We start from the raw sequence: 16,862 nt of genomic DNA on the forward strand, positions 1-16,862 counted from the left end.
ACTATGATCAATATTTCACGCCGTGATTGGTTCTGGGAAATCTGTCAAACTGGTGTCTGCCGGTGGTTCAGACGGCGTGGGAGGTGAGACGACACGACAGACTAGTCTGGACCAGACTGGAGAGAGAGAGGAGACCGGACTAAATATACCTACCTGACTAGACCCAACCGGAAACGACCGAATGCAGCGTGGAACGAGCTACCTTGCAGTATCAGACGTTCGCCTACTTATGCAGTATTTAAGAGGAGGATATATGCTGATGAACACACGTCGCTGTCTTGTTTTACCTGAGCTCTTTTAGTAAGTGTTACAAGTGATATGTGTGTATGCATTTTATTGTGTATTTGCTTTGTCATGAGCCATTTTATCGCTTCTATGTGCCTATATTACCATTGTATGACGTGGATAACTGAAAACCCATCTTGTGGATGTAATCCGAAATATATGAGTATGAGTATGAGTATGAGTCCTTACAAACTAGAAATCGCCTAGCACCATCCATCCAAAGCAGACCTCACCTGACCGACTCGATTTTAAACACCAGATTGACCATAATCCCCTTCGTATGGTTCGGCAAATCCACAGCTAACAGGTCCGACCACCTCCGCTGGGCCGGCCCGGCTGATGACACAGCTCATTACCGGAGAGGGTAGCTGACCTCAAACGACCTCACCGACCCCGTCTGCTTCCGTCGACAGAGTGGACGGAACGGGTCACTGCGCCGGGAGTGGGAACAAACGGCCGCTGGCGGACAGCGTCAAATACAGTAGTTTCCGATGGAGGCAGGCGCTGAGTTCCCAGTGTGTAGAATATGGACGCTTCCCCACGCCAAATTACAAGGCATCGCGTTAGAGGTGGAATGCACAGAGATACCCAGGGCCAGATTACATCTGGAGCATACAGTCGTACTCAGATTACAGCTAAACCATCTAGCGATACTGCGACGAGAGCTAGACCCCCGCGGCACTCAGCAGTCAGTTGTGGGTCGGGCCAGCCGGCGGTACTCACGTGAGGGCTGGGCGGGCTCGGCGCTGGGCACGGCCGGCAGCTCGGAGGCGGCAGGTCCCAGGTCCAGCAGCTCCTTGTCCAGCTCTTCCTGTTCCAGCTCCTCCAGCTCCCGTTCCAGCTCATCCTGCAATGGCACAGGTCAAAGGTCAGTGAATACTGGATTCTAGCTCAGTACAAGCTTTATTTTAACCCATTGCACGCTGCGTCCCGTATTTTAACAAATACGACATTGCTCCATTTTATATCAAGCACCGTCAGGCGAACAACAATCATACGTTCCACCTAATTCAAGAGCCCTTCAAATACCATATGTGATTGTTAATTTAGACCTGCGTTCCCAAAACCAAATGCGTAAGCCATGCTCCTACGAGTCTATTAAATCCAAGGATCTAGCGTGAAGAGCATATCTCGGAGTTGGATTAAAACTCGGACCGAAATATCTGCAGCAAGAAATATCGTCAGCCCTTTTCCCGGAAAACTGAAACGATTTGAATGAAAATGCATTTAGTGCGTTGTTTTCGTCAAAGTTCTAAAGACTTGAGAAGCGTTTCGGCGGTCGGCGCCATTCCCGATGTTTGCTGTTCGCCCTGTTCTCTCTGTCCGCCGCGTGTCCGCGCCCGCTGCCGCCCGGCGCGGGGAGGGGCACGCGATATGGGCCGAAGGTCCACCGCGCGGCCAACGCGCGGGTCCCGGTCTAATTACTGGATTGGAGGATGCGCCGCGGGGCGGCGTCCACCCAGCTGCGCGCCCCCATCCCTGGTGGGGGAGGGGGAGGGCGCGGTGACAGGGCGGGCGCTTGGCCGGCTCGAGTGGCGCGGCGGCACACACAGGGGCGCTCGCCACCCCCCTCCCTCGTCACTCGCAGGGGGGGGGGGGGGGTAGGCGCGAACGGCTCGGCCATCTGCGGGCAGTGTGCGACGGTTCGCACGTGTCGCGGCGGTGCGGGGACCGGCACTGGATCGACGAGGAGGGCGTAACGCGCTGCCTTTTTCGGCGGGCTGCGTGCCAGCAATTCTTTCGTTTCACAACCGGGCCGCGGGCCGCGGCGGGTGTGAGCTCCGGATGTGTGGACGCGCCAGAGCGACCCGTCCGACTATCTGTATCTGCCGGCGACCTATACGGTCATCTGACCGGTGCGGGCGTTGGGGCTGTGCAAGCTCTGGGGAGCTTATTGCCCTTGGGGGCAGACCGTGTGGGTGCTACTGTCGGGAGCCTGGGGGAGAATGACGGGGGCTTGCGAGCTCTTGGAAGATCATAGTTGACGGTGCGAGAGCAGGCTGCATGTGCGCTACTGTCCAGAGCTCTTGGGAGCATGACGGGTGGCCGTGCGAGCTCTTGGGAGATCATAGTTGGCGGTGCGAGCTCTTGGGAGCTTATAGCCCTTGGGGCACACCGTTAGTGACTCTACTGTCGAGAGCTCTGGGGGCATGTCAGGTGGCTGTGCGAGCTTTGGGTGCTCTTGCCCTGGGACATACCGTTTTGGGCGCTGATGTCGAGAGCTCCTGGGAACCTGACGAAGGGAGCTGCGCGAGCTATTGGGTACTACTGCCCTTGGTGCAGACCGCCAAGGCCACTGTTGTCGAGAGTTCTCGGGAGCCTGACCGGTGGCCGGGCGAGCTATTTGGAGCTTCTTGCCCTGGGGGCTAGCAGCTACGATAGTTTTCTGTCGCGACCTCCAGGAAGCATGACGGGTTACTGTGCGAGCTCTCGGGAGCTCATTGCCCTTGGGGGCAGACCGCTATGGGTGCTACTGTAGAGAGCTATTGGGAGCCTGAAGGATGGCTGCGCGAGCTCGCGAGAACTTCTTGCCCTTGGGGGCAGACCGCTATGGGTGCCAATGTCTAGAGCTCGTTGGAGCCGGACGGGTGGCTGCGCAAACTCTTCAGAGCTATTGCTCTTGGGGGCAGACCGCATAGGCGCTACTGTTGGAAGCTTTAGGAGCACAAGCGACTGCTCGAGCCGGCGGGAGCCTATTGTCCTTGGGAGCAGACGGATACGGGTGTTACTGTCGCGAGCTCTTGGGAGCCGACGGATGGCCGTGCGAGCTCTTGGGAGCTTATTGCCCTCGGGGGAAGCCTCTATGGGGTTCGTGTCGAGAGCTCCTGGGAGCTTACAGTTGGCTGTGCGAGCTCTTAGGAGCCTCTTGCCGTTGGGGGCAGACCGCTAAGAGTGTTCACAGCGGGAGCTCTATTGAGCATGACGGGTAACCGTGCGAGCTCTCGGGAGCTTATTGCTCTAAGGTTGCTGACGAGAGCTCTTGGGAGCTTACAGTTGGCTATGCGAGCTCCGAGCTCTTGAGAGCATCTTGCCCTGGGGGCAGACCGCTACGTATGTTTCATGCCACGAGCTCTAGGGAGCGCAAGAGAGCATCACGGATGGCTGCGATTTGCGAGAGCTCTTAGGAGCTTAAAGTTGGCTAAACAAGCTCTCGGGAGCTTCCTGCCTTTAAGGACAGGCCGCTTCGGGTGTTTCCCCTGCGCGAGCTCTAGGGAACATGACGGGTGGCCGTGGCAGCTCTCGGGAGCTCTCCACTTGACTGCGCGAGCTCTTGGGAGCTTAATGCCCTCGGGGCAGACCGCTACGGGCGTTTCCTGGCGCAGCTCAAGGGAGTATGATAGGTGGCCGTGGGGGCTCAATTGGGAACTTGCAGTTGGCTGGTTAAGCTTTTGGGAGTTCCTTGCCCCGGGGGCAGACTGCTACGGGGGTTTTCCTGTCGCGAGCTCAAGGGAGCATGGCGAGTGGCTGTAAGCTCTTGGGAGCTTACAGTGGACTGGACCAGCTCTCGGGTTCCTGCCCTTGGGGGCAGACCGCTCCGGATGGTTCCGGACCCGATCTCTAGGGAACACTACGAGTGGCTGTGGAAGCTCTTAGGAGCTTACAATAAGCTACGTGGCCTATTGCGTGGTCGCTCCGTTTGGCGGGGTTTGGCGGGTGGTTCCAGGAGCAGGAACTGCCACCAGTGGGCGATCGGCCTTTACTCAGCCAACAGAGTGTCTAGATCACGGAGGCGTCAGGCATGAGCCCAATGGCAACTTAGCGGCCCCCCGGCTAAGAGGCGTTGGGCGAGGGCAGACAGATGCCGGAGAGAGCGAGGGAGAGGGAGGGAGGGTGGGAGCGAGAGAGATAAGCGGAGCGGGCGGGCTGGGGCGGGAGGCACGAGGGGAGCGCGGGATATAGGACAGTCAGAGACGAGCCAGCGAAGGGGACGGACCATCGGTCATGGTCTCAACAATTTTTTTTTGTTCTTCTTTGTTTTTTTTCCTGTCGTGACCCCACTGTGGCGGGTGGTTCCAGGAGCAGGAACTGCCACCAGTGGGCGATCGGCCTTTACTCAGCCAACAGAGTGTCTAGATCACGGAGGCGTCAGGCATGAGCCCAAATGGACGCCACTTCCAGTTCCACCCTAATGGACGCCACCCATTTCCCGGGATCGGGGCCACCAATCGCATGCCACAGGTGGCAATACGGGATACCCCGGCAAATGAAGGTAAATGGTCACTGGCCAGCGGTCTGGGCTAACTGCTGCGGACCACTACGGACCACCGCGGACTTCTATAGACCAACGCAGACCACCGCGGATTTCTACAGAACAGCGCAGACAACTGTGAATTTCTAAGACCACGGTAGACCCTTGCGAACTCCTACAAACTACTGCAGACCACTGCGGATTTCTACAGACCACGGTAGACCCCTGCACATTTCTAGAGACCACCATAGACCAACGCCGACCGCCGGCGAGGACCCCACTCCTGGAAATGTTCGACTTCCTGCGCCCATTTCGAGCGGCCCTGCAGCGAGAAGTTTTTACCGTGCGACTCTGGGCCGACAGCGGCGCAGCAGACGGTTATGAGAGGAATTCCGCCGACTCAGCCGCCCACCCACCCCCGTACGCTCCGTCCCGTACTCTGCTCGCGTAGACGGGACGGACTGACGCCCAGTCAGCTGTGGTGTAAACAATGAGTGGTGCAAACGTGGCGCTTTTAGTGGACAAACAGTGAGAGAGTCGGCTAACAAGGAAATGAAGTCAAGATGGCCGACGCTGGACGGCCACTGAAATATCCGGCTCTTTTCCTTAGAGATGAGGGTAGAGGGGAGGCAGCGGTTCTTGAAGGTCAAATCTCGTCCAATCCCTGACCTCCCATGCCATCAGCGTGTAAGCTTCAGTCCCACAGCCAGCAGTTTCCTCTCGGAAGCAAAGAGATGGAAAATCCATCTGCACAAAGCACACCAGATGGAAGCTCAACACGAAACGTTGGGTTCACCCACTGCCACCCACAGAACAGCAGCCCAGATTTAGCCACCGCCCGCATCCTAACATTCATATACGCCATTATCCCACGCCCAGGTCACTGAACCCAGTCGGGGGCGGTAGGAGCCAGCGTACTCGTATCCCCAGCTCTAGAGCACTGTGGAAATGACAGCTCTTTAGTGCCTCCCACGGATGTTCGGCACAATTCGGTAATGCCTTCCACACACGTTTGGTGTGATAGTTCAGTGGCACCGCTTACAAAGTTATGACTCGGTGTGGCGAGTTGAGTAGAGCAGAGGTGGCCTGTATGATCGAACAGCGGCAGCTAGGCAAATGCAGCCAGTGAATGAGACAGTCTCTGTGAAATCAGTAAGATCAACAAATCGGTTTCAAAGTCACGTTTGCTTGTTAAAATCAAACAGTAGACAACTGCGCAGTACACATGATCCACAGGAAAACTCCAAAGTACCAGGAAATGCAGCTATCAATTTCGATAGAAATGTGTGCAGTTAGTCATTTGCTATGAAGATGCATGCCATGGTGGTCCAATGGCCAGAAGATGCTTGTGAAAAGATCAAAACTCGATCAGCCATGTCTAAGGGTGCGTGCGAAGTGTCCATCAAACGGCGATTGACTTTTCGTGGAGCGGCTGACGAAACATGGTTCGACGGCGCTCTCTGAAACTCCAAACGATCGGGCGTTTTCCAACAAAAATAAACAACGCCACTTAATAGCAGCATTGATGGATAAACAGACAATGTACCCAACGCAAAGAAAACAAACCGTTCTTCGAAAGCGTTCAAAGCGACCGAGTTGAGCAACAGAACTTCCCGTGTGCAGTACGCCTGCAAAATTTTAACGTACCAGGAAGGTTCCAGACAACCCCTACCAACCGAGTCCGAGCCAAAGTTCATGCTATGTAAAACAGCACTCAGAGGCTTTGCGGCGGAAGCCTGGAGAGCGCGTGATCCCTTCGTGATGCAGCTGCACCGCATACAACCTTTCACCCCGGGCTGGGCACGCCAAATTCAGGTGACACGCGCCGAATCACATCCGATGGACGCGACCGGCAAATACCAATCCAATAGTTCACGAACTGTCCGGGTCAGGAAACGACGCGCCGTCGAGAACCGATGACAGCGCCAGTGCTGACCGGCTCGCTGCGGGATGAAGAGTTCTAAGGACGCCCACCGAATCCCATGGCGTGGCTACCTGTCGGTGGTGGCTCTGGTTGCCGAACCGAGGTACCGAGGTACAGTCCACAGCAGAAGTAATGTGGGGTTTCAGTCATGGGTATGTTCTGCTTCTGAAGCTTAGGAACGATTAACCAGACTACAATGAAACTTTGAATGTAGCTTATATGTATCGTCACCCTTGCAGCTGCAACTTTAGCTATTGACATCTTCTTTTCGATCACTCCGCATTAAACAATCGCCAGTCAAAGCCAACCGTTGAGATTGGTAAAACCCTACATTACTTTAGCGGTGGGCTGTACCGAGGGCGGGGGTGGGGGTGGGGGTGCTCGGAGGTCGACTGACACGGTCCATATCAATAATGCACCCCCGGCGGTCAGGACCCGGTGCGGCCGCGCCCCTGGCAACACAGTGCCGGCGGAAACGCAGGCATACATGCTGAATGTTGTCGGTGGGCTATAGAACACCCGCCGACTATTTCCATTTTCACCTATTTTTATTTTTTCATTTAGCAAGCAGAGACTAAATGTCAGGATGTGGATCTGGAAAAAACATGTTTTATCGGCATTTGTCATTAATGACCAATGACGAAATGTCCGGTAGCCTGTGGTCACCCAAGAATGACGCTACGTGGCCAGACATGTAATTTCCGCGCTGACCATGCCTAAATATAGACAAACCCAGGCAGACAGGCAGACAGTAGCTACTACTACATCAAGCGCACCGACAGTCCATTAGTTAACCAAGAGGCTGAAAAATTTATACGTAAGACCACCGTTGTGACAGCAAAGATAGCAGCCATCATAAAAATATTAACGACAGTGCTAATAATGATCATGATTGCGGCATAGACCTGAAGATATTTAACATCTCACGCAAAAAAAAAATGAGAGGCTCCCTTGGCAATAAAGCAAAACGGCAAAAACAGCAAAACAGCAAACCTTAGCAATAACAATAAAACGTTTGGGAAAAGACGAACAGTCGCTACACTGGAAGCTCTCCACTCGAAAGTCGAGCTTCACAGAGGGTTTATTTTTGTTTGTTGGGGTTTCGGGCTCGAGGCAGCGGTACCAGCATGCGCCTATATTGAGGGTTTCCGCTCCGCGAACGGCGGCCGAATCACTAACATATTACGAGCAACTTTTACAACGTATGAGCTGGTAGCCAAACACATGGACATACCTTAGTAAATCAAGGGTGTTAATAATAAACCAGCAATCACATTTGTCGTCGGAATATGTTTATTGAACAATGAATTAAGCAACAGAGAATCAGTTATTAGCGGCTAGCAGAATGGTGCACTATAGAGTGTAAAGAATGCATAAACCCTAGAATGATACCAGACCGTCCCACACTGGCGTGGCCACACGGTGAAGGTCACGACCGATTCACGTCTTTTGCCGCCTGACCGTCATCATATCGCCGAGCGGACGTAGCAGTGGTGCCTTAGAACAGGCAGGGGTGCCTTAACCCGCGAGTTGCTGGGGGGGGGGGGGGTGTTAAACGCCCCCACTTTTTTTCGCCGGGCCATAGCATAAAAACGGCGCGCAAAATTTTGGGTACCTGTAGGGAATTGATTGAAGGTTATTGTGACAAAGTTTCAAAAAAAATCGGTCGGAAAATTTTTGAGATATCGAGGTTTTAGTGACGTCATGATTTCTGAGTTTTCGACCAAAAACGGCATATGTTCAAAAAATCATATAAAATCACAGAATAGACATACAGACATGCCGTAAACGCCATTAGACTGCCAATACCATGAACAATCAAATGGCTGTCTTCGATTGTTGATTACCGTTCTGCATTTTCCAAAATCTTGAACTGAATCTCGGCAATTTCTCGTGACTACTTCACGACCATGATACATGCATTTCTTAAATTGAACTTTTTTAGCCAAACACGTACACATATGGTAAAATGAATGTCACCATCGTGTTCTACGCCCCAAATTACCCATAAAACATGTGTCACAGGCTGCGAATATCAGTTTTGATTTTCGGGGATATGTGCCTGCCCGGTTGACCTGACCTTGACCCTGACCTATGCTTGACTGACCCCTACATGGAGCTGACACTCTTGTAGGCCTTATATGATGGATTGTGCACCGTTTTGACAGAGTTTATGACGAGAGGCGCCCATTGCGAAGTCCTGAATTCCATGCTACTGAAAGCCCGATTTCAGGTGTTTGACCTGACCTTGACCTGACCTGTGACCTCAAAATTCAACTTTAAAGTACTCATCTGAAGCGTCTCGTCGCGTCCTTTCGTTTGCCGCCTCGCGCGTTTCGCTGCGCCTATTGGTTCTCGAGTTATCGGCTGGGGGCGTTTAACGCCCCCCCCCCCCCCAGCAAACGGTGGGTGGCGAAATACCCCAGCAACTGCCGGGTTAAGGGTGCCATCCCCGGCTATAATGTATGAACCCTGCCGGTAGGACGGCCGTGGCTACTCTGACATCCTAAGGTATGGAGTATGGACATTGGATACTGGAGAGCCGCCGCGAATTGGAGAAACTCGCCGCCGGTCCGCTCTGGCGACACAAGCAGCCCCTGGCCTGAAGTACGGACAGTCGCCGGGACTCGGGGAGACACCGCCGCCGGTCCGCTCTGGCGACACAGGAAGCCTCTGGCCTGAGGTAGGTACGGAAGTCTCCGGGACCCGGAGATACTCCGCCACCAGGCTCGCCGGTGTGCAGAGACGAGATAGCCGCTGGGAACAGCAGATTCCGTACCGGGAACAGCAGCTGAATGGGCCCGGCGCGCTGGCCGGCATGTAATCAACGGGTGGAGTAGAGGCCATTCAAGCGGGATTAGAGCGTGCGCTCGGTCCGTGGGCAGCGTGCCCCCGGCTGATAACTCCTCCACCCCACTCTAGCCGACACAGCAGAGAAATGAGGGAACTCCCGGAACGCTGCACAGAACGGATGACACGTGGACGTCGGAAACTTCAACTACGGATATCAAATCAAATGCAGATTAATGCAAAGTGAGGTAGTTATTTGGACGGGATTTCCGAGAGCTCGGACGCAGCTGACCGGCCGTCCACTGCGATCAGTATTCCCTCCAGAGTTGACTTCAACTCAGTATTCTTTTCGTCTCTACAGGAAGCCCCAGATGACAAGCGTTCCTCCCAGCACGCTAACCCGAGAAGGAATGTTCCCGTTGGTCCGACATGAGTAAGATTTCTGGTCTCAGAGCCCAATGATATGTAGAAGGGAAGGTCGTTCTCCTCACCGGGATTACCTGACAGCAGTGATAACAGGGACTGTGACTTGGACGTGTCCGAAAAGGATTCTACTCTCTAGGTGAAAAAGGTCGCGAAGGATTCTGCTTTCATTTTGAAAGTGCTACGGTACCGCTTTTTATAACTATACATTAATCAGATGCAACTAAATACATATCTGTTTTATCTATTGCAATTGCAGGAGAAATAACTAGTTGATACAATAACTAAAGTATTATAAACATCCTAGGGGTGCACTACCACTCAAATGTCGATTACACCGCCATTAAAATCGTTCGTTTGTGTAAGTTCCTAAGGATTGTACTCCATCTTTTTAACATATTCACCATACATTTAGCAACGTTTTCCTATCGACTAGCGAACCTAGTCCAAAAACAAATAAAAAGAGGTAACTCTCAGCCATCACTTTATCAAATTCTAAAACGGTATCGGAGCCCCCAGCGACCCTCAGCTACCCCCGGAGCCCTTGCCCCGGAGGCCGCTGCCGTTCAGTTCAATCGACACCCGTGCTTTCCAGGCAGCCAACGTGACTTTTGGCACGTGCATTTATGGTCACGAGGATTTCCGTACGTGGATGCAAAGGGTGTTAGGGTAATGCCGGCCGCCCATCTGCATCTGTTAGCATTTCGGATGAAGAGAAAGAAAAAAAGATGAGCCTCCGTGAAACGAGAGAGCAAACGGTAATTTTGTTACGCTGAAAGACAGGCTAAGCCGAGTAACTACGCACCTAGACTGGCATTGTTGATAATTCGCCATCCGGCAATGTGTTATATAATATTGCAACACAGATATAAAGTACGGAAAGACATATCATGATATCACTCCTCTCGTCTCTCCCTCTCTCCTTTCTCCTCTCCTCTCTCCGTTTCATATTCACATTCTAATGCTCAAGAAGCCCCTTACGTAACGCAAGAGACCATCATTCAAGTCTGGGTATAAGCGAGCTCAGCGCTCCAGCTGCGGACGGGGCCCCGACCGCGCGCGACTTACCTCGTCCATGTCCTGACCGAACGACACCGGGTTGGAGATGGCGTCCGAGATCTCGCGCGCCACGTCCTGCTGCTCGGCGATGTCGTCCATCATGTCGTGCACCTGGTCCACGTCCCTGTTGACCAGAGAAAGAGGGGGAGGTTAGGTGGGGTAAATGAGGAAGAGGACGTCACTGACACACAGGGAGAGGGGAGATAAGGTGTGAGAGGCAGCGGACGCAGTGTCAGAGACAGAGGAAGAGGCAGAGAGAGAGAGAGAGAGAGAGAGAGAGAGAGAGAGAGAGAGAGAGAGAGAGAGAGAGAGAGAGAGAGAGAGAGAGAGAGAGAGAGAGAGAAAGAGAGAGAGAGAAAGAGAGAAAGAGAGAAAGAGAGAAAGAGAGAAATAGAGAAATAGAGAAAGAGAGAAAGAGAGAAAGAGAGAAAGAGAGAAAGAGAGAAAGAGAGAAAGAGAGAAAGAGAGAAAGAGAGAAAGAGAGAAAGAGAGAAAGAGAGAAAGAGAGAAAGAGAGAAAGAGAGAAAGAGAGAAAGAGAGAAAGAGAGAAAGAGAGAAAGAGAGAAAGAGAGAAAGAGAGAAAGAGAGAAAGAGAGAAAGAGAGAAAGAGAGAAAGAGAGAAAGAGAGAAAGAGAGAAAGAGAGAAAGAGAGAAAGAGAGAAAGAGAGAAAGAGAGAAAGAGAGAAGAGAGAGAGAGAGAGAGAGAGAGAGAGAGAGAGAGAGAGAGAGAGAGAGAGAGAGAGAGGGTAGGGTGAAATTAGGTGGGGGTACAGGAGGCGCAGAGAAGGGAAGACGGACACAGTGTCACACAACGGACTACGGGACGGTATAAGACAAGGTGTGACTGGTGTGACGCAAAGAATGATATAAAGTTAGATACGATTGTGCGTAATGCAGACACTTCTCCGTCACTCAGATAGCACAGAGCACCTGGAAACGTGGGCCGCTGAGTGCCAGGAATGGCAAATGTCAGCGCAGTCGACGCCACCCTACCGACAGTCGCCACCGTTACATGAGCCGTAATGAGGTGTTCTGTCGTAGGGAAATATAAATAGCCCGGCTGGAAATAATGGCCAGGTGGAGGAAACGTGGCGGACGAACCTAAAGGTGGTCTCACATCGTAAATAGAAAGCATGAAACGCGTGGGCAATTATTCTGCTAGCTATATGACGCTACTTGTGACTGCCGGACGTCAGGTACTTTACTGAATACCTATATGTATCAGCTAATCTTAGAGTACACTGAAGTTACTGAATATGATGTGCCCGAATCAGGTCATCTGCATGTTGTCAGACGTGTTTCCATTTGCGAATTCGCCACTTTCGTCTCCAAAACTCCATCTCTGATTGGAAAGGTGCAGTACTTTTCCAAGCTCCGTACCAAAATAGTGACCTGAATTAGTTCGCACCGATCGCACGCGTATGGGCGAAACGTTTAAAAATAATTTCCAGTTGTGAAACTGCTAACATTCTTAACCATGCATCAGCCAATAAACATTTCAAGGAATGGCGGATATTGCCGAAGCAGCTTTTGCACTTTGGAGCCTTGCATTTCGGCAATTTTCGCGAAAGGTCACGACAGCATTCCTCGGGCTAAACATGGAGGTCCTTCACAGACCGTGATCGTTAACATTCATCGGTACCACGGGCCCGTGGAGGCAGTGACTGTCCCGGAATGGCGTGGAGATCACCTGGCACTATGTGCTTCCCTCGGCGGCCGGAACCATCAGACTCCCTAGCGAGCGGTGAACGAACTCGGATCCTCCGTCCCGACCATCCACCATCCGGGGTAGAGTAACTCAGATCGCCGCTCCTCACCGCATAAATATGCGTCCCCTGAGTCAAGCACGGCGCAATCTGCGTGAGACATCAGTCCAAACTCGGCCGAAAAGGTCTGCGACGCACCCTGGTGACGGAAATAGACCACCAGAAAAGGTCATCGAACGGTTCACGTGACAGAGAGTTCCCGGCGGCGCCCGAGGCGGTCTGGTTCGGAATGGGAGGGGGAGAGGGGGAGCTGGAGTAGTCCACGACGCAGGTGACCGTCGGAAACGACCAATCACGGAGCGCCTCCAAAATAGAGACGGCACCTCAACTCAGAGCTCTAAAAATAGGAAGTTAACCGGTTAAGTGTAAAAGTATGAACTAGGACGAAGTGCGACGTTGAAAGTTTCGATTTTGAAACTACTCACGCATTTAAGATGGAGATAGAGTGAGTGCATTTCACACTTGCTATCGAAACGTTAAGAAATGAAAACTTTTAGTAGAAGACAGGTGCAAGGTTTTAAGTGCTGGCAAAAATAGCATATCAAGTAAATAAAATGTTCAAAAATCACGGTTTGTTGAGATTCACAACACCTACCTAGTTCCCAGCTGCACTTACTCAAAGCCGAGCCCCATAAAAAGGCTTCACGAGCGTTGCGGGGCGCACTACAATGATGAACAGCATCCGCTAACGTGGGCCATAAAACAATGAACTAACGGGATGAGTGGTGCAGTAAAGCACCAGCGACTCACGAATAACATCACAAGAACCCGTCCGCTCGGACATAATTCAACTGCAGCTGTGGACTGCAGTATTCAGGCGGCAAACGAACTTCACTCGTCACCGCGGCTGCCTTTTACACATTGATGGTCAGACGACGCTAACACGCTATACCTCGCATAAAACGCTGGTGTGGAATCAATGCGGATGTCAGGCTGACCGATGCCCCAAAATGGGAATACTGGAACTCTCCCCCAGGGAGGCTATGTCATATGTGTGTGTGAGTGGACCGTCTGGTCCAACAATAATTCATGCGCGATAACCACATTCAGTCCTTGATCAGGCGGTTTTGTGACGGGCATGATTACCTGCTACACGAAAAAAATCCCCGTCAGACACTTGCGCTGGCTTGCACTCCTTTACGACGGTAGTGGCCAGTTGGATTTCGGAATCCAATATACCGCGCGGCCTTCCAATTATTCATCCTAACATTCGATCAAATTGCGAAAAGATCGCCCATATCATGCCTCCAGAGTTCTTCCTGCCCTCCCTTGCCGTGCTTTAATCATAATTACGTCAGTCTTGAAAAGACTCATGAAGACATTCCAGCACGCAAGACGGGCCGTACAGCCAGCAACAAAAGCCATACCAGTACCACATATATACACACCGGTCAAACAAATAACAATTAACCGAGGGGAGCAGTATCCACTTGTCGAATATGCAACTCTTGTCCCTTGAAGGAAGGGTGCCACCTTCCGAAATTTTTGTTCTATGAATCTATTTTACTTATTTGAATTTTTAGACGTGGTTAGCGCGTCCACAATATACAAAAAAACCGAAACATTGCATTTAATACATTGGCCAAAAAAAAGATCGTTGTTTATATCACCACTACAACTCAAGGTCGTTTGATGTGGCAGCTAGGACGGCTGGCATATCCTGTTGTCATGGCAACATATCATTCTGCCATTTGCATTGATGGCGCAACTGAGACAAAAAGATGAACAAATAAAAAGGAAGAAGATAACATGATTTGAACTAAGTTGTAGGTAACCAAGTAGGTAACTGTTGGCCATATTTGAACATCAAATAAAAAAGAACAAATAAGTCGAGTAAAGGTTTTTCCTTTACAATGCTTAAGAGATCTATGGAACCCTTCACCCTTCATGCAACTTACTAGAAAAACTTCCCAATTAAAATTTTAAAACTTAAGTGTATACCATAAAGAAAAAATATACCCTTTCAAAATGATAAAACATGCTTCAAAAGTATAACTTTTATATATACCTTTGCTGATTTCATGTTTTATAAAATACCCTTAACACGACGAGGAAATAGTGCTGAAGATTTTTGCCTGCCCGAATGCTGGCAGCAAAACTCGCAAATGATAACTTCACGTGCGGATTCAATGCTGACCGTCTCGAGCATAGGTAAGTGAAGCCGGTTTTTAGGTTCATGTGAGGCTAATCTTGTAAAAACTGCGTTGTGTCCAAAAGGTGGCACCCTTCCTTTGAAGGATCGAGCGAGAGAAAGTGCCCATCATGTGGACGATGATGATGATTTGTGGGTTAGGCACCGGGACTGCAGTGGTGTCCATTGCAACGAAAGATGTATACTCCCGGATCAGGATGTGATAAATGAGATACCCTCAGGCAAACTGATACTAGTGATGTCCACCCACGTGACGCAAGAAACACACCAACCAATGTATACCATATACATACTGAACAATTAGTGTCGTGTCTTCCGTTACATCCTGTACAGATGAACCACTTTTCTAATAAGTAGTAATCACATCCGCATCCGTGATAGTAATAATCGCGTCTGCAGATAAAAATACACACAAAAGGGGGTAAGTGGTAACAAAATCTCCAGGATTTCCTCAGTACTGAGCAATTACAATACACTCCGTACACTGCAGAGCTCACACACTGATACCAGCGACCCTCAGGGTTCTATATTGGGAGTCAAGATGACTCCTCACAGACGTTAAAGTTGCCGAGTAGGTACGCTCTACACACCATCCCATACAAGTTATCCTGCGCACCGGGTATTCAGAAACGCTTGAATGAAGCAGCATAACATGAACTATTCGCAGTACCGCCATCCGTACACCTTGGCCACCTTGGCCATTCAACCAGACTCTGGTGAGCCACCTGGCCGCAGAGCCCACATTATTATTGCAGTGGCTCAGACTCCCCGGCCGGACTCAGCGATCGCGGGCCGGTGTGCTCCCGGCTCGATCGGACCGCTGCCGATCCGCAGTTAAGCCGGCTAACTGCGGCCGTTTAGCCAACTGGTCGGGACTGTTAAGCCCCGGTAACTGGGGCCGCGAAACCCGGTAACTGACGCCGGTAAACTCGTTACCTGGGACCACCGAACTCGGTAACTGGTGCCGGTAAACCCGTTAACGGGGACCACCAAACCTATGGGCTGACGCCGTAAGTCTATTAACGGGACCGCCAAACCCATGAGCTGGTGCCAGTAAACCCGTTAACTGGGACCTCCAAACCCGTTAAATGGTGCCGCTAAGCCTGCCTCTAATTGCGACCTGAGACTAAGCCGTAGCTGACGCGCAATCCAGCTATAGTCAGTCTGGTCTACATAAATGGACCGCCGAAGGCACCTCATGTGCTTGGCAATGGGCGCCGCTGTCGGGTCCCAGTGAGGCAGCCTGACCCGTCTCAGTGAGACAGGCTGGTCGCGTCTCAGTGAGGCAGGCTGACCCGTCTCAGTGAGCCAGGCTGACCCGCCACAGTGAGACAGGCTAACCCGTCACAGTGAGGCAGGCTGACTGGTCTCAGTGAGACAGGCTGACCGGGTCTCCCGATGGTACGCACGCCGACCCTCCCTCTCCGAGTGTCGCGGACGGAGCGTCCCGCCTGGCCCGCACCGCCGAGGGGATGATCCGGTGCTCCCCCGGGACAGAGAACCGCGGCCGATACAGACGGCTAATGGGGAGATCAGCGGCTCTGACATCGGAACGGGCGGCGAGAGACCCGACCAGCAGTGGCAGAGCTACAATCCACGAACCAGGACAAAGCTGGATGAACGGACATAATATCAGGAAATTGTGTGCATGACGTCGCTTTGAGATTACGTTCACAAGTCTTGACAAGTCGCATAAAAATATATTTGATAGAGGATTGGACGGGAAAATCACAAGACAGCTGACATGTCTCGAGGAACTGGGAAATGTGAGCTAACCAGAAAATATGCATCCCGTGCATATTGCAAACTCCCACAGACAATACACCGCGATCCCGCAGACATTCAGCCCCACTCAGACGGTGAGTTCCATCTCCGCAGCAGGCCGGGAGAGAGGGGGCGGACGGTACAGGTGTGTAACGGACAGGTGGTGGGCGATACTGCGGCAGTCTGGCCCGCACTGAAACGTCGCCTCCTCCTCACGGCGGACGGACTGCGCCGGAGAAGTGTGGGCCCACAGAGTGTCACTGCTGAGCTACATGACACTACAGCGGCAGCGCCTTTCGTGCTTAAAAATAAAAGAGTGAGAAAGGCTATTTATTGTTCGCATGTTTTAGTTAGCAGAAAATTTAGTTATGCTAGTTTACTATACCTAAGCAATAAAAAGTATGATGTGCTAATATAGGTTTAGTGAGGAAGGGCTCAGACTTAAACCGACATTTTCTTATTCCTCGGATTTATACTGAACACATTTTCGTCGAAGTCAAAGGTCAGGTC

At 51.7% G+C, this 16,862-nt stretch overlaps 1 protein-coding gene across 9 annotated transcripts in view; it reads right to left on the reverse strand.

Annotated features, from left to right (window-relative positions):
* Positions 1 to 16,862, reverse strand: part of LOC122371345 (charged multivesicular body protein 4b-like) — a 69,052-nt gene that overhangs the window by 30,375 nt on the left and 21,815 nt on the right. For all 9 annotated transcript variants that reach the window (XM_043347610.1, XM_043347602.1, XM_043347643.1 and 6 more), the window contains exons 4-5: positions 10,680 to 10,794; positions 1,009 to 1,132 (exon numbers count right to left, since the gene is read on the reverse strand). In XM_043347610.1, the coding sequence (XP_043203545.1) occupies positions 1,009 to 1,132; positions 10,680 to 10,794 (239 nt within the window). The remainder of the gene's footprint in view (positions 1 to 1,008; positions 1,133 to 10,679; positions 10,795 to 16,862) is intronic.

This window comes from Amphibalanus amphitrite, unplaced genomic scaffold (assembly GCF_019059575.1).
Source record: "Amphibalanus amphitrite isolate SeventyFive unplaced genomic scaffold, NRLGWU_Aamphi_draft 000035F_arrow, whole genome shotgun sequence".
NCBI classification, from domain to species: domain Eukaryota; kingdom Metazoa; phylum Arthropoda; class Thecostraca; order Balanomorpha; family Balanidae; genus Amphibalanus; species Amphibalanus amphitrite.